Source organism: Aquarana catesbeiana, linkage group LG01, assembly GCF_042186555.1.
Source record: "Aquarana catesbeiana isolate 2022-GZ linkage group LG01, ASM4218655v1, whole genome shotgun sequence".
Taxonomy (NCBI): domain Eukaryota; kingdom Metazoa; phylum Chordata; class Amphibia; order Anura; family Ranidae; genus Aquarana; species Aquarana catesbeiana.
Window position 1 is genome coordinate 74,086,403 of NC_133324.1, and position 24,776 is coordinate 74,111,178.

The 24,776-nt window shown below is 42.7% G+C and overlaps 1 protein-coding gene across 19 annotated transcripts in view; it reads left to right on the plus strand.

The window, feature by feature from the left end:
* The window catches only part of NEDD4L (NEDD4 like E3 ubiquitin protein ligase), a 578,915-nt gene that overhangs the window by 358,331 nt on the left and 195,808 nt on the right, over positions 1 to 24,776 (plus strand). For 8 of the 19 annotated variants that reach the window (XM_073620336.1, XM_073620358.1, XM_073620387.1 and 5 more), the window contains exon 1: positions 5,427 to 6,964. The exons of 4 other annotated variants lie outside the window; for them this stretch is intronic. In XM_073620336.1, coding sequence (XP_073476437.1) covers positions 5,825 to 6,964 — 1,140 coding nt within the window. In that variant the 5' untranslated portion in view covers positions 5,427 to 5,824. Of the gene's footprint in view, positions 1 to 5,426; positions 6,965 to 24,776 lie in introns of those variants that run through there. 7 more of the 19 variants (XM_073620432.1, XM_073620451.1, XM_073620413.1 and 4 more) reach the window with 3 other exon arrangements.

A 24,776-nucleotide genomic window follows, 5' to 3' on the forward strand; every position in this document is an offset into this window, starting at 1 on the left:
AAAAAATGGCCTGGTCATTGAGCAGCCAAATCTTCCAGGGCTGAAGTGGTTAAAAATTCATGTGTGTGCAAAGACAGGCGTCACTATGCTTTTGGCAATATAGTGTATATGCGGCTGATTCGCATATTTTTAGAAAAGGGTCCTGTGCGAGTTTGGCACGATGCAATCTGATTTTGCACAGAGAGAGATTTAGAGAGCTTTGAAACTCGCATGGAAACCACATCACTGAATCGCACCAGATTCAATGTGCAACCGTTTTAGTAAATCTCTCTCTATATCTGCATGCACACATAGATGTTTACAAGCAATTAGAGGGCCCCACCCCCCCTAGAGTTCGTACTTTCGGCATTTTGTCACAATAAAGGCCCAAGGCCTAAACAAATTTGAAAAAACGCAGCTTTAGGCGCATTTTTATCGCTGCTTTCTTTTTTTTCCCAGGAGACTGTCGTTTATAAGAATTGCAGTGTGCATGAAGCCTAAATGTCATCCAGTTAAGCTGTTCTTGTCATAACTTAGCATAGAATACTGTAAATATGTATAAACATGCTTTAAAAGAGGTATCTATTCCTACTGACCCTAGGAAAAAAATGTGTGCCCAAAAATGACACGGGGTAAAGCTGCCTATCTATCCCTGCTTCTTGTACCGAACTGTAAACCTGGTCCTGCCTGGAAAACATCAAATATCACATGCAGGAAATTTTCTGCCAAATGTGATGTAAACGACCGTTTTTGGGAGTTTGGGCGTTTTTTTTTTTTTTAACAGCCCATAACCTCCCCTCTATGTTATCCTATGTGTCCATGGACAACATGAACTTTTTTGGATATTTATCAGCAGTGGAATTCATGGGCTGTTTTCTGAACGCCATAAAATCAAGTTCAGGAGTCGTTTTTTTGGCCACAAACGCTCAAAAACGTGGCTCACCAGCGTTTTTTTTAATGTTTTTGATCCATTGAAAAAAAAAAAAAATTTTTTTCAAAATAAAATACGCTAAAAAAACGCTAATAAACGCGATTGCAAAACTGTTAAAAAAAACTTTGAAAGACTCTCTGCAAAGCTACTGGGGTTTTTTATAATGTTATTTTAACGTCCAGTGTGCATGGAGCCTAATTAGTAACGAAAAAAAAAAAGTGTCAGTTCTAGAAATGCTTTGGCTCGGTGATTTGTACGCATATGCTGTGCTTGTACATGCAACGTACGTGAATGAAATAAAAGTGCTCAGAAACAGTTCTCTTCTTGCAACGTTGGCAATAGCAGTAAGCGTACACGGCCTCCTAGAATTTCCCTAGAATTTCCACCCTTCTGCTTATGTGATTGAATCTCTGATTTTCCACGAGTCTGCACAGAGTGTGAAGTCCAACTTCAGACATTTTTCTACAGTAGGCTTTTTGGCTTTGGTTATATTGCGAGACTTTTGGACAAAGTCATTCAGTTTGTGTGATCATAGTAATTACAGAGCCCCCCCCCCCAGTCAGTTTTAAGGCCTTATGCACACCGTGCGATTAGAGGCATGTTAACTTTTTTTTTTTTTTTTTGTGTCCATGCACACATAGACGTTAAGAGGCAGACAACATACCCCACTGCCAAGCACATTCAGGAGCAGCATCAGAAAAAACGCAAGAGGAATGTAAACGCGTCTAAACATGCTTAAGCGCTAAGCGTGTCAAGCCCTTGGGCGTCCATTCTTTTCGGTGGCCATAATAAATAATATTCTGGCCAATAAAATGAATGAAAGCCCAAGCGCTTGACACGCTTAAACAAGTTTTGCAAAAACGTGGCTCAAGGCGCGTTTTTGGCGCTGCTTTTCTCTTGGAAATGCTGGGCAAACGTTCAGTTTGCATGAGGCCTAAAAAGCACTGCCAAAGCCTACAGTATCCTATGGATAGAGGTGGGTAAAGTTTGTTACAGCATGCTGTCCAACTGTACTGAATTCCTCGGGACTGTCCCGGAATTAAAGCACAGTCCCGGCTCCCCCGGGCTGTTTCTCAAGCGCAGAACATTTGTCCAGCTCTCGGCTCCTATTCTGTGCAGAAACTGTGAGCGGAGTGATCTCCATCTGACAGACTTTGCATAGTCTTTGGCAGAGAGATGGAGAGAGATTTGGCAGAGAGCGGACAATAGACTACTACAAGGTAAGTACCCACTGAGACTAATGTAAGCCTCCAACCCCTACTTGACCTCAAGTGTTCCACATCAGCCGCCATTGGTCACCAATGTATTCTATTCACCCCGCTGGCCATCAACGTATGCCTTCGGCCCCCCACTGACCACCAATGTACCCTTCTAGCCCCAGTGACCATACATGTACTCCATCAGCAACCAAAAACCAACACTGTACCCCTCCAACTCCCACTGACCTCCAGTGTACCCATCCATCACCCCTCAACACCATTTTTTTTTTCTTTTTTTCCCAATGGCCCTATCTGACCACCAACATCAGTTCATTCTTCCTGCCATGGACACTGACATCAAGCATTTATTGTTTCTCCAAGCCACTGATGCTGGGCATTTTCCCCTCCTTTTGATGTTGGGCATTGTTTTTCTCCCGAAGATGCCAGGGCATTTTTTTTCTTTCTGGAAACCACTGACTCTAGAGCAGTGATGGTGAACCTTTGGCACCCCAGATGTTGTGGAACTACCTTCCCCATGAGGCTCATGCACTCTGCAGTGTAGTTGAGCATCATGGGAAATGTAGTTTCAAAACATCTGGGGTGCCAAGGTTCACCATCACTGCTCTAGGGCATTTTTACCCCAGCTGACAACAGACCTCTGAATTCAGTTTTTTTGTTTTTTTTATTTGTGTTTTTTAATTACTGATTCTTTAGATTTATTAATATTTTATGGATGCATGGACTGTGGACTTTGTACAGTGTATAAGGCATAGACTTTATCTTACCATGCCCCTTTAAACCACATCTAATTTCGCACCACTTGTCTTCTCACCCCTGTGTCGTTCACAGGATACACAGTTGAGAGATATGCTTACAGTGTACATAGTTCATTATAAAGTTTCTTATAATTCTTGCAGTGTATAGTTCACCTCAAAAGGAATTTTTTTTACCTCAGTAAAACTTGATTTTAACCGCTTGCCGACCAGCGCACGCCGTTTTATGTCAGCAGAATGGCGCTGGTGGGCAAAAGGGCATACAGGTACGTCCCCTTTAAGAAGCGGTGTCGCGGGCGCACGCCAGCCATGGTCTCCGTGACTGTGACCGCAGGTCTCGCGGACTCGATGTCCGCCGGGTGCCTGCGATTGTGTCACGGGGAGGAAGAATGGGGAGGTGCTTTTGTAAACAAAGCATTTCCCCGTTCTGTCTAGTGACAGGACAGAGATCACTGCTCTCTGTCATCGAGAGCAGTGATCACTGTCCTGTGTGTTAAAGCCCAGTCCCCTTACAGTTAGAATCACTCCCTAGGACACACTTAACCCCTTCACTGGCCCCTAGTGGTTAACCCCTTCACTGCCAGTGTCATTTACACAGTAATCAATGCATTTTTATAGCACTGATCGCTGTATAAATGACAATGGTCCCAAAATAGTGTCAAAAAATGTCCAATGTGTCTGCCATAATGTCGCAGTCCCGATAAAAATCGCAGATCACCGCCATTACTAATAAAAAAAACAAATTAAAAATAAAAATGCCATAAAACGATCCCCTATTTTGTAGACCCTAGAAATTTTGCACAAATCAATATAGGTTTATTGCGATTTTTTTTTTTTTTTTTTTTTTTTTTTTTTACCAAAAGTATGTAGAAGAATACATATTGGCCTAAACTGAGGGAAAAAAATGTTTTTTTTTATATATATTTTGGGGTATATTTATTATAGCAAAAAGTAAAATATATTTCGTTTTTTTTTTAATTATTGCTCTATTTTTGTTTATAGCGCAAAAAGTAAAAACCGCAGAGGCGATCAAATACCACCAAAAGAAAGCTCTATTTGTGGGAAAAAAAGGATATCAATTTTGTTTGGGTGAAACGTCGCACGACCACGCAATTGTCAGTTATAGCGACACAGTGCCATAACGCAAAAAGTGCTCTGGTCAGGAAGGGGGTTAAATCCTCCGGGGCTGAAGTGGTTAATGGTAACATCAAGACCTGTGTTCAAATTTCATTTGTAAACTCTCGCAAGCATGGTAATATCATAACTATTGTGCCCCTTGTGGTCATCTTAAAGTTGAACGACTAGGTTTGTTTTGTTTTCTTTGCATCAAAGAGCTGAAAATAAAACCAGGAGTCTGACTCAAGAAGTTTTCCTCCATGTTGTTTTTTTTTTTTTTTCTCTCTGACCTTATCCGACTTACAAACCGCTCAGTGTCTGCCACCCCTCTCTGCCAATCCCCACACTGGCTTCCGATCGCCCAGCAAATTAATTTTAAAATACTAACAACAACATACAAAGCCATTCACAACTCTGCCCGGAGGTACAATCACCAATCTTGTCTCCAAATATCACCCAAACCGCCCTCTCCGCTCTTCTCAAGACCTCCTGCTCTCTAGCTCCCTTGTCTCCTCCTTCCATGCTCATCTCCAGGACTTCTCCAGAGCCTCTCCCATCCTCTGGAACTCGCTACCTCAATCTGTCCAGCTATTCCCTACTCTGGCTGCCCTTAGGCAATCCCTAAAAACTCATGTCTTCATGGAAGCCTATCATGCCTCCAACTAATCTTTTATCACTTCTATCAGTTATAACCTTCTATACCACTTGCCCCTCCTTATTAGATTGCAAGCTCTTATGAGCAGGGCCCTCTTGTATTTTAATTTATTGTATTGTAACTGTTCTGTCTCCCTTTTATATTGTAAAGTGCTGCGTAACCTGTTGGTGCTATATAAATCCTGTATAATAATAATAAATTTGCACTAGCTAGCCCATACTGGTATATGTAATCCTAACCCTTGGGTTGGGGTTTGGGTTTTGCCAGTGGTACCCTCAACTCTTCCCGTATTTTTCTAGCTCAAGGCAGTGGAAAGCGAGCAGCCATAATCTGGTTGTTAGAGACAACACTTTTATTTCTCAGAGGGCCGGAAGAAGGCAGCCCAGTCGGTGGTGGGAATGGCTGTTCTATTTCGGAGAGCAGGTCGCTTGTTCCTCGGAAGAGAAACAGACCGCATCATTCTGAGCAGCTGTATTTCATTCTCAGTTTATTTTACTGTGCGAGCAATCTTCTGATCATATAGGGAAGAGGGGCCTTGTCCTAGTTCTAGAAGGCAATTCATAAAGTTTATTGTAGCAGAGAAGTGGCTCTGGGTTTTCTCTCTCCCCCCTTCTCTTGCTCCCTTTCTCTCACTCTTGTTTTTTTTTTTTTTTTTTTTTTCCTTTCCTTTTTTCCCTGCCAAGAGAGAAGTGCCCAACGAATACGATGCGGTTTAGGTTTACAGCAGCTACGAATGTGTTTGCTGCTTTAGTCAACTGTGAAAGCTCTCCCGCTGATTCTGCTCGTCCATTCTGATGGAAAAGGAGCAGCTGGGAAGGTGCTGTTTCAAGCTCGCTGGCTCTTGGACACACAAGGGGGGGAAAAAAAGAACCTAAAAGAGAAAACTTTGACTGCACTGAAGAGACATAAAGAGGGGAAGAGAGTCACATGACTTGGGCCACCCTACCCTATGTCACAGTATGTGGAAGCTGTGATAGCTCTTATCCAGTCACGTCTGGAATGCTGCCTGTCACTTAGGCTATTTCGGCTATCTGTCGGTATCAGGGCTGCAGTGCTAACAGTTTGGCAGATGGGACGCTTTTTCTCAGAGTTTATGTTTTTGATTTTTAACTCCTGGCAAAGCTCACAGCATCCCTTTCTTCTTCTCTTTGCTGCCCGTCGTTAACAAACCATGGCCCATCGGCTACGATTTCATTTTGGCTCGGGAAGGAGCAACACGGCCCCCGAGTCCGACGTCGTAGAACAGGAGAGAGAAGATGACTTTTTCATGGCATTCCACACGCTGCCCAGGAGAAATGGCTCCCACCCCAGGCACTGCGGAGACGGGACCCTCCAAGAAGACGGCGCCCTAAAGAGGAGCACCTCGATGTTTATACCGCAGTTGCTGCAGAACATTGACGTGCGTCCAACCCGAAGCTCCTCCATGCACATCTCCCTGCAGCGCAAAAGCCCAGACGAGTGCGAGAGCTCTGATTTTTCCGATGAGGTGTTTTCTTGTGGTTTTGCGGACTTCAACGAACGTTATATTTCGGCCGTGAGGAAAAATTCCTCTTGCTTGAGCAGCCCGCAGGATACGCCTAGTAATTCTCCTCCTAGAATGCATGAATCTGGGGGGCAACCTGTTAATGGGGCAACCTCCGTTTTTCCCAGACCTCCCATTCAACGTTTTGGGGAGCAGAATGGCAATATTAATTATGCGACAGACAGAGAGGAGGAGATTACAGTGCCGACATGCAGCAAAAATGTTGGCGGGTTGAGAGTGAAAAGCCAGAGCCATGGCGCAGACATCCAACAGGTGAGGTTGCTGCCGCCATGTTATGAAGGACAGAACAGTTCTACTGCAGAACCAAGACGCTGGTCTTTACAGCACCTTCCGGACACCTCAGTAAGCCCTGGAAAAAGGTGTTTTATATTCCAGCTTCAGCAGTCTCAGGCAACTAATTGCAACTTGGCGGGAGAGTATAATTTCGGGTTTACAGGCACCAAAGGAGACCGACTGGTTCGATATCCCCGCATCAGACTCGAAAGGAGCACCTCCTATCCACTGCAACCGCGAGCCGAGAGCATTAGCCCTGTAGAGAATGGAACCACTCAAGATGGCAGATCTTGCGGTAAAGACTCAAGTGAGGATTTCCCGAATGATTCCAGAGACCTCCCCTCACAAGGACAGGGGTGCTCGTTTGAAATTAGACAAGAGCAAAGTGGAAGACAGCCCCATTTTAGGATTCTTTTGACACGAGGTAGCGAAGAGCAGAATGGAGACCAAGGGCACAGGGCTAGAAGTTCTGGATCTGCTTCCGGAAATGACACAGTAAGATTTTGATACCTTTTATTTATTAAAAGCTAATATGTAGATTTTGCTTTGTTTGTTGTGCTATATATACGTGATATAACATGGGACCAGGACAGTTGTCAGGAAAGCATTCCACACTTTTTCAGTTAGCCACCCAACACCATGTCTCCTTGACAAGCACACAAGGTATGAAAAATGGGGTAAAAATATTAGTGACAGCAGAGATTTTCCAAAATATTGGCCAGTCTTTCCATGCAATAATGAGCGCCTTCAACACTCCTAATCCCTTGTGGCTTAACTCCTAAATGACCTGAGAATTGCAAGATGTGTTTAAATTGTTTACATTGCTTGCCAATATCAGGCTGTGCGTGGCCAAACCGTGTCTAGCAAACTGCCTAATAACACTACTTTTAAGGCTAAAACATTCTCTATATTTTAATGGAGTTATAACCTTGTTTTCCTCTGTGTCCCATTGGGGAGAATTACTTTAATTTCCTGTTACACTTCAGGAAGTGAGGAGAAATCTCTCCAAAATAAGGCAATTCCTCTCTAGACAGTTGTCACCAGAACAGGTATCCCCATTGGAAGATTTCCCCTCTATTTCTGTTCTCGTCAAAGTTTTGGATTTCCCCTCACTTTCTGTTTCAGTGACGATGGTCAACCAGGCACAATAGAGAAGGTGAGGATACAGAAATAAAAGTTTAAGTCTAATTCCGCGTACACACGGTCGGAATTTCAGCCCGCAAAAGACCGATGAGATTTTTTCGTCGGAAAATGCGACCGTGTGTATGCTCCATCGGTCTTTTGCTGGCGGAATTTCAGCCAGCAAAAGATTGAGAGCAGGCTTTCAATTTTTTGGTCGGGAAAAGTTCCTATCCGAAAATGAGGTCGTCTGTGGCAATTCCGACGCGCAAAATCCCTATGCATGCTCGGAAACAATTCAGCGCGTGCTCGGAAGCATTGAACGTCATTTTCTCGGATCGACGTCGTGTTGTACATCACCGTGTTCTTGACGGTCGTAATTTCAGCGAACTTTTGCATGACCGTGTGTATGCAAGGCAAACTTGAGCGGGATCCCGTCGGAAAAGCCGTCGTATCTTTTTCCAACGAGAAAACTGATCGTGTGTACGCGGCATAAGTTGATTTGAGGTTCTAACATGCACCACTGCAAACCATCCATATACTATATGACAGTATTTCTGTGCGTGTATAAAGGAAATTAATTCGCTTACAGTGCAATGTACAGATGGCATATATGTACAAATTACAGAGTTGAAACGCCATTATTCCTGTTGATATCGCATTTAACATAAAATGTCGTGTATGTGATGTTTGATGTACAGTGTCAGTTTTACAATTCGGCACCATATGGTAGATGTGCTTGCAGGCAGCAGAGACAAAGGCGTCTATACCCCGTGTTGGGTACTTTTATATTTGTATTATCACAATATCCTAAGCCAAGTGATGACCAGAAACTGTTCCTTGTAAAAGAGGTAAGCCTGGTGAGGAAGAAGAGTTACTTGGGGCATTGATGGAACTATGGACCTGGTTTCAGGCAAAATAAATCTAAACTATGTTTTGGGTAAATATCTGTTAATAAGATTCAGAGTTGGCTGTTAGTGGTGGGATATATGTGCTAGGTCTGATGGCTCTTTATGTTAAAGAAATTGGCACATAAACATACTGGGGTTGATTTACTAAACCTGGGAAGTGCAAAATCTGGTGCAGCTATGTATAGAAACCAATCCGTTTCCATGATTTTTGTCAAGGTTTAATGGAACAAGCTGAAGTTAGAAGCTGATTGGCTACCATGCACAGCTGCACCAGATTTTGCACTTTCCAGTTTTAGTAAATCAACCCCAGTGTGTTTATATTGCCCAGGCATGCATGTTTATGCTGTAGACAGGCAGCCTGCTGTTAACTCCTGATGCTGGCCTTCTTTTGGGAAAGCATAACTAAGCAGACAAAAAAAAAAAAAAATCTTGATGAATGACTCCCATTTGGATTAGGCAATCATCCTAGCTACAGGTACATTTAGTTTCTAAACTGAATGTATTAAATGACATCCTGATCCCATGAGATGATACTTCTCTGTACACATCTGACTTCCTGTAAGTAAGGACATTGCACATATCATCCTATACCCTAAAATGGATGATGCCAAATAATAGAGGGTGGTACTAGGAATAGCATATACAGCAGGGGTGTCAAACTGGCAGCCCTCCAGCTATTGTGAAACTACACAAGTCCCACCATGTCTCTGCCTGTGGGAGTAATATTTGTAACTGTCAGCTGTGCAATGCCTCATGGGACTTGTAGTCCACAGCAGCTGGAGGGCCATCAGTTTGACACCTGTGATATACAGTTTCCAATGTCTGTGGAGTTATCTATGGATGTCAAAATTAAGGGTAAAGGTGAGATTGGGTGGGACTTTGTATGTACCTCTGTAGGGTTTGAATAAAGATATATACCACAGGTGTAAATTAGGTAATTAAACTTTGTTTCATCTATTAAGAGCATGTTACAGTTGTAAAAATACAGTTACTGTTATTTTGGTCCAGGACGTGCTGATCCTGGTGCGATAGATCGAATATATGGCCAGATCGAATATATGACCTACGCATTTCGTCAGGGCCTTAGAATAGCACAAATACAATAAAAGTATTGTAGTAACCTAAAGGTACAATATTGACAGAGTTATAAAGCAGTATTAGCAAATACTGACATTCTTTGTAAGGCACATATGAAATTTCGAAAAACAATGTATATTTGTGGGGTATTCGCAAGTGCCCAAACAGTTTTATAGTGAGAATAGTGTAGCATAAAATTTTTGACAGAACAAGATTGCATACAATCTATTTGATTTCCAGCAATATCTCATAAACCCAAGGGCAGGCTTAGGGAGGTGAAAGATTGGTTATAAAACCTATGGCACAGACTTATATTAAATTCATTTATATACCTTCAAACTGTAAAACTTGGCGTGTTGGTCCAATGGGGGAGGAAGCCTGGGGAGCCCCTGGGGATAACCTCCCGGTCCTCACCGAGGAAGCAGAGCAGACTCCTATTTGTAAATGGTTATATTTTAAATATTTATACTAACACTGTGTTTGTGAGCATAAGTGTGCAAGAGAAGGGTAGTATAAAAGAGAAAGGGCTTGACGTTATAGGCTCTTACCTGATGTTGGCAAGGAAACCCAGGTATGATTTAAGAATGTGTCAAAGGAATAAATGCAAGTATTGTGGATGGGAAAGGTGCTAGGTAGCTAAAGATGTCAGGTAGGCCACTGTATCTTTAAATCCCAAACCTTGAAGGGCCGGTTGCATCTGTGGTGCGCTATGTACAGAGTGCAGGGTTCAGGAGTGCGCTACGTACAGAATGCAGGGTTCAGGAGTGCGCTACGTACAGAGTGCAGGGTTCAGGAGTGCGCTACGTACAGAGTGCAGGGTTCAGGAGTGCGCTACGTACAGAGTGCAGGGTTCAGGAGTGCGCTACGTACAGAGTGCAGGGTTCAGGAGTGCGCTACGTACAGAGTGCAGGGTTCAGGAGTGCGCTACGTACAGAGTGCAGGGTTCAGGGTGTCCAACCCCAATCTCCCTCCCCAAAGGTGCCATGCATCTCTCTCTCCTACCATTAGTGATGGCTACTGCATTCTCTCAAACCACAATCACATGGGATAAATTACGTTTTTTCCACTTCCTGGTTGAGTGAGCCACTGGTGAAATAACCGGGACCTTACAGATGCGGCACAGTGGCGCAGTGGGTAGCACTCTCGCCTAGCAGTAAGAAGGGTCGCTGGTTCGAATCCCGACCACGACACTACCTGCCTGGAGTTTGCATGTTCTCCCTGTGTCTGCGTGGGTTTCCTCCGGGTACTCCGGTTTCCTCCCACACTCCAAAGACATGCTGGTAGGTTAATTGGATCCTGTCTAAATTGGCCCTAGTATAGGTATGAATGTGAGTTAGGGACCTTAGATTGTAAGCTCCTTGAGGGTATAGGGACTGATGTGAATGTATAATATATATATGTAAAGCGCTGCGTAAATTGACGGCGCTATATAAGTACCTGAAATAAATAATAAATAAATGCATATGAATTCCTGTCATATGTTCCAGGAGGCAGACCCAGAGTTGCTGGCAGAGTTTTAGGACGCAAAGCGTAATAGATTTATCTTCCCTTTAGCTCTAACAGATATGACAATTCTGCATTCCAGACTGCATTTATTATGAATGGGCTGCCATGACTCAAAGTGTAAACGCAACAAACTGCACAAGAGTAAAGCCCCGTACACACAGACCGAATGTCAGGAGACAACGGCGGTTAAAAAAAAAAAAAATGGCCGACGTTCGACCCATGTGTATGTCTGAGCTTTCAGTTTTTTAGCACCCCAACGTACTAGGGCAATGCACTATTCTGCAGTTTTCAGGATGTTTATTTAAATGGGCTACTTTAATTGCAATGCCTGTCAATGCAAGACTTAATGCACCACAAACATGTAAATGGGTCCCTTAACCACTTGCCAGCCAAGCCAATTCTGGCACTTCTCTCCTACATGTTAAAATCATAACTTTTTGCTAGAAAATTACTCAGAACCCCCAAACATTTTATATATATATATATATATATATATATATATATATATATATATATATTGCAGAGACCCTAGGGAATAAGATGGAGGTCGTTGCTATTTTTTAAGTCCCACAATATTTTCGCAGCAACTTTTCAAATGCAATTTTTTTGGAAAAAAAAACACTTTCATGAATTAAAAAAAAAAAAACAAAAAACAAAATATTTACCCCAATTTTTATATATAATGTGAGAGATGTTGTTACCCAGAGTAAATGGATACCTAACATGTCACGCTTTAAAATTGCCCACACTCGTGGAATGGCGTTAAACTTTGGTACTTAAAAATCTCCATAGGCGACGTTTTAAAATTTTTCACAGGTTACCAGTTTAGAGTTAGAGAAGGTCTGATGCTAGAATTTTTTCTCTGACTCTAACGTTCGCGGTGATAGCTCACATGTGTGGTTTGAACACCGTTTACATATGCAGACGCGACCTACATATGCGTTTGCTTCTGTGTGCGAGCACGAGGGGACAAGGGTGCTTTACTTTTTTTTTTTTTTATTGTTTATTTTCTTTTTTTTTTCATGTTTACACTTTCCCTTAAATTTTTAATTTTGTTCCTATTACAAGGGATGTAAACATTCCTTGTAATAGGAATAGGGCATGACAGGCCCTCTTATGGAAAGCTCTGGGGTTTATTAGTCCCCACATCTCTCCTAAATGCTGGAAAGCCTGAGATAAAAAAAAATCTATCTCAGGCTTTCCAGCTGGAAAAAAAAACGGCAGTGCTTACACCTGCCAATGCCGGAAGTGACGTCATGACATCACTTTCGACCTCCAAGGGTCATAGAGCTGGTCGGGGACCAGATGGTTAACCGCCACCGCCGGCAGATTCATTCTCCGGCTCCACAATTGCACAGGCGAGCCCGGAGAAGCTCCGGAGGGAGGGGGGGGCTTTGGCGATGGACGTCCCCTTCCGCTGCCTGAAAAAGCCATCAAGCGGCTAAAGAGCTGCTATGATGGCTTTTACATTGCAGGGAATCGCTGGCTGAAAAAAAAAAAAAAAGATATCTGGATGATACCTGTAGCTGCGGACATCATTCAGATATCTCCACTTTAAGTCCCCAAAGTCATATGACGTCAACCCAGGGGAAGTGGTTAATATTTTAAATATCAACAGTTTGAATGGGGGATGAATCTACAGGTAAAGTAGAATGCCCCTTTTTATATTTGATATGTTGGGGTCCCTGCCCTCCATCCTGCCCATGCTCCCTCGGGCGGAATTGAAAGTTCCTCTTGATAAATACACTTTGGAGCTGACATTTGGACATCCCGCTTGTGATGTTTACTTTTCGTCCATCTGCTGCGGTGTAAAACTAAAGAAGGAGCTTACCATTGAACAAGTGTTTATGCTCTGGGTGTCTGGAGACGCAGAACGCAGCTCCTTGAAAAGCCACTTATATAGGCAAGAGATGGAGAGACGATAAAGCAAAGAATGTTGCTGTAAATTCATGTTACTTTTCAAAGTCACTGTATGTGCATGGCGAAGTGCAATTCCCAGTGAAAACAGCCAGATCTCCTGCCACCGGCAGCTTCATGCCTCCCATCCTGTAAAAATGTATTTCCTTGTATAGTTTACCATGGTCTGTTCTGTCCTGTTTTTGCCTTTAAATAGGAATGATGGTATTAGATGTTATACATGTAACATCTAAATTATATGCTGATCAACTATAACTTTATTACCACTGACAGGTAGAGTGAAGAACATTGGTTATCTTGTTACAATGGCACCTGAATGTCGGTGGGATATATAAGGAAGCAAGTAAACGCAGCCCCATACACAACAAATTCAACACATCAGCTTCAGGACTAGTTGTCCCTGAAGTTGATGTGTTGAATTTGTTGTGTATGGGGCTGCGTAGCCACAGACTTTTAAGAGTGTCTACATGCTGACCCGTGTACAAAGCTCAAAGCACCTACAATGAGAACGTGAGCATCAGAACTGGATCACGGAGCAATGGAAGAAGATGGCCTGGTCTGATGAATCACGTTTTCCTTTACATCATGTGGATGGCCAGGTGCATGCGTGTGTCGCTTACCTGGGGAAGAGAAGGCACCAAGTTGCACTATGGTGACGAAGGCAAGCCAGCAGGGGCAATGTGATGCTTTGGGCAATGTTCTGCTGGGAAACTTTGGGTACTGCCATTCATGCGGAGGTGCCACCTACCTAAACATTGTTGCTGACCAAGTTTGCCCCTTCTTGGCAACAGTATTCCCTGATGGCAGTGGCCTCTTTCAGCAGGATAATGCACCCTGTCACATAGAAAAAATGGTTTAAGAATGGTTTGAGGTATTGACTCGGCCTTTGAAATCCTCCAGATCTTAATCCAGTTGAGCATCTGGAAAAACAAGTCTGATCCATGGAGGACATCGGCCCCTCACTCAGAAAGCCGCGGCTGTGCCCACCAGTGTCACCTGCCAGTGCCCACTGTGCCACCTATCAGTACCCACCAGTGCCACCCATCAGTGCCCACATGTGCTTCCAATCAATGCCCATCAGTGTCTAATAATCAGTGCCACAGATCAGTGCTGCCTATCGGTGTCACCTACCAGTGCCACCTATCAGTGCAGCCTATCAGTGCCACCTCATCAGAGCTTATCAGTGAAGAAGAAAAATTACCCGTTTTGAAAATTTTATAACAAACTATGAAACAATTATGTGTTTTTTTTTTTTTGTTTTTTTCAAAGTTTCGGTCCCTTTTTGTTTTATTTAGCAAAAAATAAAAAACCCAGCAGCAATTAAATACCACCAAAAGAAAGCTCTATCTATGTGAAAAAAATGATAAAAATTTCATTTGGGTAAACTGTTGCATGACCGCGCAATTGTCATTCAAAGAGTGACAGCACTGAAAGCTGAAAAGTGGTCTGGGCAGGAGGGGGGGGGGGTTTAAGTTAAAAGTTGCAGAAAGAGGCTTGAGGGGATTAGCAGCACTGAGATGCATAAATGGATAAAATAGCATAGAAGTTTCTTTAGCAAACTAAGCCCCTGATCACACCAAATCCGCGAGTTTGCCGAGATTTTGCTGCGATTTTATTGTGCTTTATGGTGTGTTTTTCATAGGTCATGTGACTCAAAAACCGCATAAAACAAAAACATAACACGGGTACGTTATTAATGCATTTTCAATGCATTTCAACAGGGATGTGTGGTTTTGGTGCATTTTTTTTTTAACTGACCAAAAATGCAGCAAGCAAGATGTTTAACACCCCAATGGAAGCGCAACTGACCAGTGTGAAGACATACATAGAAGTTAAAGGGATGCATTTTTCTTGAGCTTTTTCTGCGCTAAAGGTGCCAATAATGGCTGACAATAAATTCATATTCATTTAAATTCATGATATTAATTACAAAGTTGAATATAATACAATTATATATAAAATTATATATATTTTTTATTTTTTTTTTAAACGGTAATTTTTGGTTTTCGGCCAAGTACATCCTACATTTTCGGCTCCAAAATTTTCATTTGGTGCACCTCTAGTTTAGATTCTTTTGTTTTCTTTCTTTAACCGCTTGCCACCCGCCCACTGTCAAATGACGGATGGACGGTGCGGCTCTCGTTCTGGGTGGACGCCATATGATGGCGCACCTGAACGGCCGCGTGCAGCGCGGTGATCGCGGCTGCGCCGTGTTGCTAGGACACGGTGCGACCCCGATCTCTGTAAAGAGCCGCAGCTCTTTAACCACGTGATCGGCTGTGTCCAATCACGGCTGATCACATGTAAACACGTAAATGCCGGTTATCGGCTCTCATCACCTCACACCGACAGAGTGTGTGGCGAGGAGAGCTGATCAGCGGCATCTCCTTACAGGGAACAGCCGGACATGCAATCAGGGCACTGATCATCAGTGCCCTGATTACAATGCAGTGCCAGCAACCAGTGCCCACAAGTGCCACCAATCATTGCCCATTAGTGATGCTTATCAGTGCCATCCATTATTGCTGCCCATCAGTGCCACCCATCGATGCCCATCAGTGCCCATCAATTCCGCTTATCAGTGCCCACCAGTGACACCTATCAGTGCCCATATGTGCTGCATTTTAGTGCTTCCTTATCAATGCCACCTCATCAGTGCCCATAAGTGCCGCCCCATCAGTGCAGCCTATCGGTGCCCATCAGTCCCGTCTCATCAGTGCACATCAGTGAAGGAGAAAAATTACTTATTTACAAAATTTACTGACAAACTAAGAAAAACGTGTTTTGTTTTTTTTTTCAAAAATTTCGGTCTTTTTTTTTTTTTTGGTTTAGTAAAAAATAAAAAACCCAGCAGTGAATAAATACCACCAAAAGAAAGCTCTTTTTGTGTGAAGAAAATGATAAAAATTCCACATGGTTACAGTTTAGCATGACCGCGCAATTTTCATTCCAAATTTGACAGCGCTGAAAATTGGCCTGGGCAGGAAGGGGGTGAAAGTGCCCTGTAGGCAAGTGGTTAAAGTAAGCGCATTGCTAAGCCTTCCAATGCCTCACTGGTTTTGTGCTCCTTTTTTACGGATTTATTTTTGTTGCTTTTCGTGACTAATGTATCGTCCATACGCTCTTTACTTTTGGTATTATGATTTGCTGCAAAAAACATAGTGTGAGCTGTCATTGTAGGAGAACCGATGCCATTCTTCTGCTCCGCCTGACACGGCGGTCTGACCGTAATGTTCCCTGATTTACACCTCGATTAAACGGCGTAAGCTCCAGAGAACAACATTGTTTGTACAGTTGTGATTACAGATAATGCCGAAGTGATTAAGAAAATAGACTTCAAAGTCTGTAATAAAAAAATAAAAAAAAAATTCTGAAAAGTATAGAAGAGAGTAGGCAGTTAAATTGTTCTTTTATCACGATTTTCTGTAGGTTTATATCTGAAGGCGGATATGATTTTTGTTTATTAAATTTATAAAAGCTACAGCCGTTATTCTCATCTTCCTACACCAAGGAGCAAATTTATCAAAATGAGAGAAAAGAAACTTTTCCATAAACTGTGCCAAAGATAGCTGGTTATCTTCTGTTCTCCGTAGTACCTCTCAACTGTCTTCAAGCGCTTGTAAACCCTGGAAAAAAAAACCTGTAAGAACTAGCTCATTATGAACTATTTATCTTAGAACGAAGCCTTCCATCAGCGCCTGGTGAGACGGCTGACTTCTTCCCTGGTTTTTCTTCCATCACCGTTTACGGCACAGGCTCTGAAGGTTCGGCACGGTAAGCTGGACCTTCAGAATGCATGACGTCATTGGCTGCATGCACTCTGAATATCTCCCAATTGGTGCAAGTTTAGGAGATATTCACAGTGCCTACAGGTAAGCTTTATTATAGGCTTACCTGTAAGTACAAGTAAAGAATAAGACTTTACTTCCACTTTAAAGCCTGTTTCACATGGACTTCAGCTTGTATAAGAGCAATGTAAACAGCGAGCTTTGACAAAGCATTTGCAGAGCATTCAGCAAGATTTATTGAAGCTTTTAAAGTACCCTTCAACTCCAGTTTGTGAATGTAGAGCACAGATCCTACTGGGAGTTCAGATTGCCACTTTAAGCATGCTGCTAGCGAGCTATAGAACCTCCTGAAGCTTGTTGAAAACCTGCTAAAGCCTTATAGCAGCTTGCTTAAAGTGGCAATCAACACTCCCATTAGGATTTGGGTATAACATTTCTAGACTGAAGTTGAATGGTACTTTAACCACCTCAGTACCGTGCTATAGCCAAAAAATTACTACAATGCGGCTCTCTTGTTTTGGGAGGGTGTCCATGGACATTTTCCTAGAACACGTCTCCCACGCGCCCCTTTGGAGCACGCATAATGCACACTCTTTGAGAGGTAAAGGGCCAATCACAGCAGCCCTTTACCATGTGATCACATGTAAACAAGCTTGGCAGTTATCGGTATTCCTTTCCACACGCGCAGTCACTGTGCGGAAAGGGGAGCTGATAACCAGCAAGGCTGACAGGGCACATTTACATTGATAATCAGGACACTGATCATCAGCCCCATCAATGCCAATCAGTGGCCATTAGTGCATATTATTAGTACCCATCAGTGCCATCTTGTCAGTGGCTCTTCATCAGTGCCCATCGGTGCAGCCTCACCAGGGCCCACCGGTGCAGCCTCACCAGTGCCCACCAGTGCAGACTCACCAGTGCCCACCAGTGCAGACTCACCAGTGCCCACCAGTGCAGCCTCACCAGTGCAGCCTCACCAGCACACATCAGTGTAGAAGAAAAACGTATTTGCAAAATTTTATAACAGATAACATTTTTTTTACAATCGTTCAGTCTTTTTTCGTTTGTTCAGCAAAAATAAAAAACCCAGTGGTGATTAAATACCACCAAAAGAAAGCTCTATCTGTTCTGTGGAGAAGGGCCCCCTTACACTGTTGGTCTGTGGAGAATGAACTACAATATTGGTCTATTATTGCCCTTCTCCACAAAGAAACAATGTAAGGGAGCCCTTCACCACAATTAACAATGTAAGGAAGCCCTTCTCCACAAACCAACAATGTAAGGAAGCCCTTCTCCACAACCAACAATGTAAGGAAGCCCATCTCCACATACAACAATGTAAGGGAGCCCTTCTTCACAACCAACAATGTAAGGGAGCCCTTCTCCACAACCAACTTGGTAAAGGACCCCTTCTCCATAACCAACTTGGTAAAGGACCCCTTCTCCATAACCAACAATGTAAGGAAGCCCTTCTCTACAAACCAACAATGTATAGGGGCCCTTCTCTACAAACCAACAATGTATAGGGGCCCTTCTCTACAAACCAACAATGTATAGGGGCCCTTCTCCACAAACCAGCAAATCATTTTGTTGTATTGGGCAAGGAGGTTGTATTGGGCAAGGACGATTCTTTTTGGATGTCAAATACTCTTGATATGCCATATTTCTTGTTCTTTAGGATAAAACTTTCTACAACTTACTGATCATGCTAATGAACCATTAGCTCCTTTTTTAGATATTTTAGATATTTTTTTAGCGGAGGGTTCGCTTGTTCTGATTGGCTACTGGGGACAAGGTTATAAATTGTCAACCCACATTATAAAGTGTTGACCCAGAAACCACTACCCTCCTCAACTATTTATAGGAGCTTTTTTCAACCTTTGTACCATGAGCGAACCCTTGAAAAACTGGCCAAGACTCGAAACCTCTTCTAAAATATTCATCTAAAGTCAGTGATCATAGGTTGTAGATCTAAAATAGTGTTACATAAAATAATGTGTCCACACCCAGTGCAGATAATTTTTTTTATACCCCCAGACTCTATATGATATATATTTTTTTTTTATTAATAATCACGAAAGTAATGATGATAATGTCTAAAAAAAAAAAAAAAAAAAAAAAAATGCCCGTGCAAATGGTAATGTGCTTTTACATTGGTAATCAGTGGAAATATGCCCCCCCGCATGTTGGTGGTCACTGGAAATATGCCCCCCATGCATTGGTAACTACAAAGGGTCCAAAAAAGGAAGGGGAATCTGCTCACTATACTGAAAGTCTCAGAACAATTTATTGAGTCATCCAACACACTGACTACTCCATCCAATGTACAATGTTTCTGGAAGGCCTGTTAAGAAAGGGGTCTATTGTTGCTGGCTGCTGGATGGCCTATTGATGCTGGGCGATCTGTTGTTGCTGGCTGCTGGATGGTTTATTGATGCTGGCTGCTAGATGGTCCGTTGATGCTGGATGGTCTATTGATGTTGAGGGGGGGGGGGGGTTTATTGTTGCTGGAGGGTCTGTTTTTGCTGGGGTAGATCTATTGTTACTAGGGGGTATATTGTTGCTGCGATCAGTCTAATGTTGCTGGGGAGTCTATTTTTGCTGGAGGTGGGGGTATTTTGTTGTAGGGGGATCTATTGTTGCTGGGGAATTCATGGTTTTGATTGTTTTTTTTTTTGGGGGGGGGGGTCTAATGTTGCTACGGGTGGTCTATTTTATTGGTTTTCTTGTTATCAAATTACTTAGCAGCACCAAATGAAGGGTTCTGTATTCTCTAAAAAGGGTGGTACTGGGAGGTGGGTAGGGGTGGAACCCAAGGACAGTGCTTGGAGGTGGGTAGGGGATAGACAAGTGGTGACTCGGAAGTGAGGAGTACCTGTAGCTATTATCTATGAAAAAAAGCCCTGAACATGGTATTTACCTCTTCTTTCTTTGATATCCACTGAGGCGTATTGCAATGCGGAATAGCCATGTATGTGCATGACAACCTGACCACAGATGTGGTCAGGGCCATCGTGCACACACAAGAGCACCTCAGAGCAATGTGCATCAAGCTTAATGTTTTCAGTTGTGGCTCCACTCTCTTATGCCTGAGCAACTAAGCTTCCAGAGCTGGAGCTGGCTCGTTGAGCTTGTCCTGTTCACAGCGTGACGTTCCTGGGCTCACTCAATACGCTAACCAGCAGCTGCTTCTGTAAAAAATCCACAGGGGCGTCTCGAGTCCTGCAACTTCCAACTATTTATGACCTTTCAGATACCTTCTGTTTTAGTCAGAGGCGAAACAAACAGGCAGGATAAGTTAATTTATTATTGAATCAAGGACAAGATTTTTTCTCAGCATGTTCATAAATTTTTTTTTGAGAAAAGGCCCACAACTACAAATGGTGCCTGACAGCAAAAAATCAACAAGACAGTCAGAGAACTCAACTGACAACACTGCTTGTGATTTCAGTACAGCAGAAGCAGCGTTGTCAGCCCAGCAATGGAAGTCAGGAGCTTACTGTATTTCTGGCAGCATAAACACGTACTTTTCTGTGCTTGCAGAATTTTTTAAAGACCTACTTGGTGAAATATGAATATAATGAAAAGAAGTGCCAAAAATGTTTTTTTTTTTTTTTTTTTTTGCCCAAACATACTTTAAAGAGGAACGTTGCCCACCCTTGAAATTATCTTCTTTATCCACACTTACCTTTGGTGTTCTTTATATGCTGTAAAAATATACTTTAAGTTTAATGAATCCAACGTTGTCCGATTTTCAAATCCTGCTGTTTTACTCCAGGTCCTGTTCTTATTATTCATTTAATTTTGAGAATATTACTGAGAATGATTTTGAAGAAGGGTATTAAAAAAGATCTGCCATGGGTGTCAAATATTTTACACATTCTTTTATTTAAAACTTTGTACAACTTATTGGTTATGTTAATGAGACCTGAAACTTTTTTTAGGGGTTCCTCAGGGCTAATAAGGTTGCGAAAGAAGGACTCCATAGACCAGCCTTTCTCAACCTTTTCAACACAAAGGAAGCCTTAAATAAACTTTCCAGTTAAATAATTGCTATATCTACAACTCCTGATACATCAGTGGGATGAATGCTCCTTACACTGGTGGTCATTGGGACGAAATACCCCCTTACAGATAGCTAAAAAGAACAATGGTGTCATTGGGAACTTATCTGAGAGGCAGAAAATTTTCATTGCTCAAAAAATCCCTAGCAAGCTCTGGAGGGGAACCTGGGGTTCCATGGAACCCTGGTTCAGAAACCCTGCTATAGAGTGTCACTTAAGTGAGCCTGCTGGAGCTGCTGACGTCACATCCAAGATGGCAACACCCAGCAGCAGTCTTGGAGCTTTTTGGATGTCTGCATAAGGAAGGCTTATAACAACATCTCTAACATTTTTAACTGTTGGGGGAATCAATGGTGGAGAAGGATCTGGAGGTATTGGTAGATCATAAGCTTAATAACAGCATGCAAAAGCGAAAAAAATCTTTTCTAGTATTAAGAGAGGTATGGACTCAAGAGAGAGAGAGGTATCATTTTGCCCCTGTACAAATCATTAGTAAGATCTCATCTGGAATATACAGTTCAGTTTTAGGCACCAGTTCTCAAAAAGGATATCCGGGAACTAGAGAAAGTGCAGAGAAGGGCAACCAAACTGATAAGAGGCATGGAAAAGCTCAGCTATGTGGAAAGATTTGAGGAACTGAATGTATTCTCTCTTGAGAAGAGGATATTTAGGGGCGTATGATCAACATATACAACATGTACAAATACATAAGTGGTCCATATAATAAACTTGGTGTTGAGTCATTCACTTTAAGGTCATCACAGAGGACAAGGGGGCACTTTACATCTAGAGAAAAGGAGATTTAATCTCCAAATACGGAAAGGTTTCTTCACAGCAAGAGCTGTGAAAATCTGGAATAGACTCCCTCCAGAGGTGGTTCTGGCCAGTTCAGTAGATTGCTTTAAAAAAAGGCCTGGATTCTTTCCTAAATGTTCATAGTATAACCGGATACTTGGATCATGCTTTGGGGTTTTTTGCCTTCCTCTGGATCAACTGTGGGTATTGTGTACCGTATATGGGATTTTATGATTTTTTTTTTTTATTGGTTGAGCTAGATGGACTTGTGTGTTTTTTCAAACTGACTAACTATGTTTTATAGTTTCCTGGAGTACATTAGCAGTCACTTTTTTTGGTAAACTAATACTACCTAACTGCCTTAAAGGGGCACCTTGTCACAGGCCCTACATGGTTGGAGCTTTTCATGGAGACCTATACTTGTAACCACCACGGCAGGAATGTACAGTTGCAGATGAGGTTGGTGCTATTACAATGAAGAGTAATACGGGTACATTAAATGGTCTGATCCTGGATGGAGGTGGAGGTGGCGAACAGGAATATAGAAACAGCTGTTTTTGCCCCCTTCTGTGTTTCACGTAGGTCAACGGATTGGAGTCTGATGGAGACTACTTTGTGTCATTGATAACCAGGGAGAAGGCAGCAGCTGCTGAAACCAGAGAACCCAATCAATATGACAACGTATCATACATTCCTGCCTTTCACCGACACGCTTCACTTCACTGCCTCTTACACCTCGCTTCTATGCCTTTCCATAACCTTCCTGACACTGAGAGTCATTTCCAGGAGGTGTCATGATGTGATGTATTGGCTGTACATTAAAGGAATGGGACAGGGGTGGTAGACTTTAAATGGACTTGGCATTATATGAGTTAAGGTGTCCTCAAAACTCATCTGTAGCCGAAGTTCGAATTTTTTTTTTTGTTTTTTTTATTAACTTCAGTGAGCTGCGAGTTGTAACATTCCTATCCAAATTTCTCAAGAAATGTTCTGAGATGGGAATGAACCAGCCTGCAGTTTATTGCAAGTAAAAAAAAATTCACAAGATACTACATATGAGTCCAGAGCTCATCTCTTCTCCATGTCGGATAGATTTTTTTTATTTTTAAGTTCATGAGTGTTTAGTAACCACCTCCACTCCAGAACGTTTTACCCTCTTCATGACCAGGCCATTTTTGGCTATTTAGCACTGCCCTAGTTTAACTGGTAATTGCGCGGTCATGCAGCGCTGTACCCAAACAAAATCTATATAATTTTTTCATACAAATAGAGCTTTCTTTTAGTGGTAGTTAATCATCACTGGGTTTTATTTTTTTATTATATAAACGAAAAAAGACAGAACATTTTGAAATAAAAATGTTTTTAGTTTCTGCTATTAAATATATCCAATAAAAAAAGAAAAAAGAAATTCATATTTCTTCATAAATTTTGGCCAAAATGTATTCTGCTTCATGTCTTTTGGTAAAAAAAAAAATACCAATAAGTGTATATTGATTGGTTTGCGTGAAAGTTATAGTGCCTTTTTTTAATGCTAGTAATGACAGTGGGCTGTAAGGTGGGGGTGGAGTTTGTGTAAAACCCTGCAGATGAGTCGCAATTTTACCACCCCCAATCCCTAGTCCCCTTTAGCTGCTGAGGCAGCAACCAAAAGTATACACATGTCACAGCAAGAATTAAACCCCCTGTTGCTTTTGGTGGGTGCTACCGCCTGCCAATTGCGACCCATTCAAGTAAATGCATGCTTCTGTGGGATCCAAGGGGTTAAAGCAGGTGGTGAGAAAGAAACACAAAGCTGCCTGCTTTAACCACCTCTTTGCTGTACTGCACAAGGTTGCAGGGCCCTTGCAGAGTGGCCTAATTCACTTGAATAGGTCATACTTGGCAGGTGCTACACCCACCAACCATTACAGGGCATGTAACGCTTACCACGGCACGTGTAAACCCCTGGCCACTGCAGCTAAATGGGGTGCAGTTGGGGCATGGGGTGATAAAAACACGTCTTAACTATGGGGTTTTACCACACCCAAACTAAATAAACCTTTACTGTTCTGAGCCCCCTATGCGGCGGCTTTCACAGTGATGTGCTGCGGTTTACCTGCACTGCACCTTTCCTGGGTTAGCTGCGCTTTGCCATAGACTTCTTTTACATCTTGCAGCCAGGTCTGGTGCATTTTCTGAAAGTGCACCAATACTCCTGCATTTAGAAAGTGCACCAAACCTGCAGGATATAATAGAAGTCTATGGCTAAGCGCAGCAAACCCGCAGGAAAGCTGCGGGTACACTGCACTGGACCCGCGGTGTGGGTAAACCACAGCGCATCAGTGTGAAAGTAGCCCTTTACTATGATGCCCAGTGAATTGCTTCACTCTGACCTGAATATCTCTGCTTTCCTGCTTCTGGCACCACTCTGGAGACCACTAGCCGGGATAAGAGGTGGCGTGCAGTTGGTATCACTCCACATGGGACAGGAGCTAAATTACAGAGGAGACATCGGCTTATGCGGCTCTTGCTTTCTACTACAGCTCCAACTTTATTAGTCCCTCTGCATTGAACTCTGTTGGTGCTCTGGTATGGCCACCAGTCACCTGTCCATGATCTGCAGGTTGCTGACCCCCAATCTATGTTCATACTTGAATTTGAGTAGAAAATGCAGATCAGGAGTTCAGGGTTATTAAAGCAAAGCACTGACTGCCACTGCAGCCAAATATCTACCGTTCTCAGCTGAAGGTCAGCAATGGCAACCGTCATATTTTCTTTTAATTGTATGGTGTGGATGACCATTTAGAACAGACTTTCTCAGCTAGGGTTCCTGCTGGGGTTCCTTGAGCAGTGAGCAATGGGGAACTGATCGCCCACTGAATACCCACTCTGACCACCAATGCAAGAGGGCATCTATGCTGGTCACTTGTTAGGGCACACCGCAATTATCACCATCTGCTTTTTTGTTATGATTATTCATTTAAAGCAGTTTCACTTTTGCAGCCAAATTGAGATAACACCTACTTTTTATTTGTTACACATCTCTCCATTTGCATAGCATATCTTAAAGCAAAATTTTACCCATAACAGTGCTGCAACTGTGACCCAAGTGTTTTGCTCACAGTTGCGGTGCGGTCCAGTTGATCCC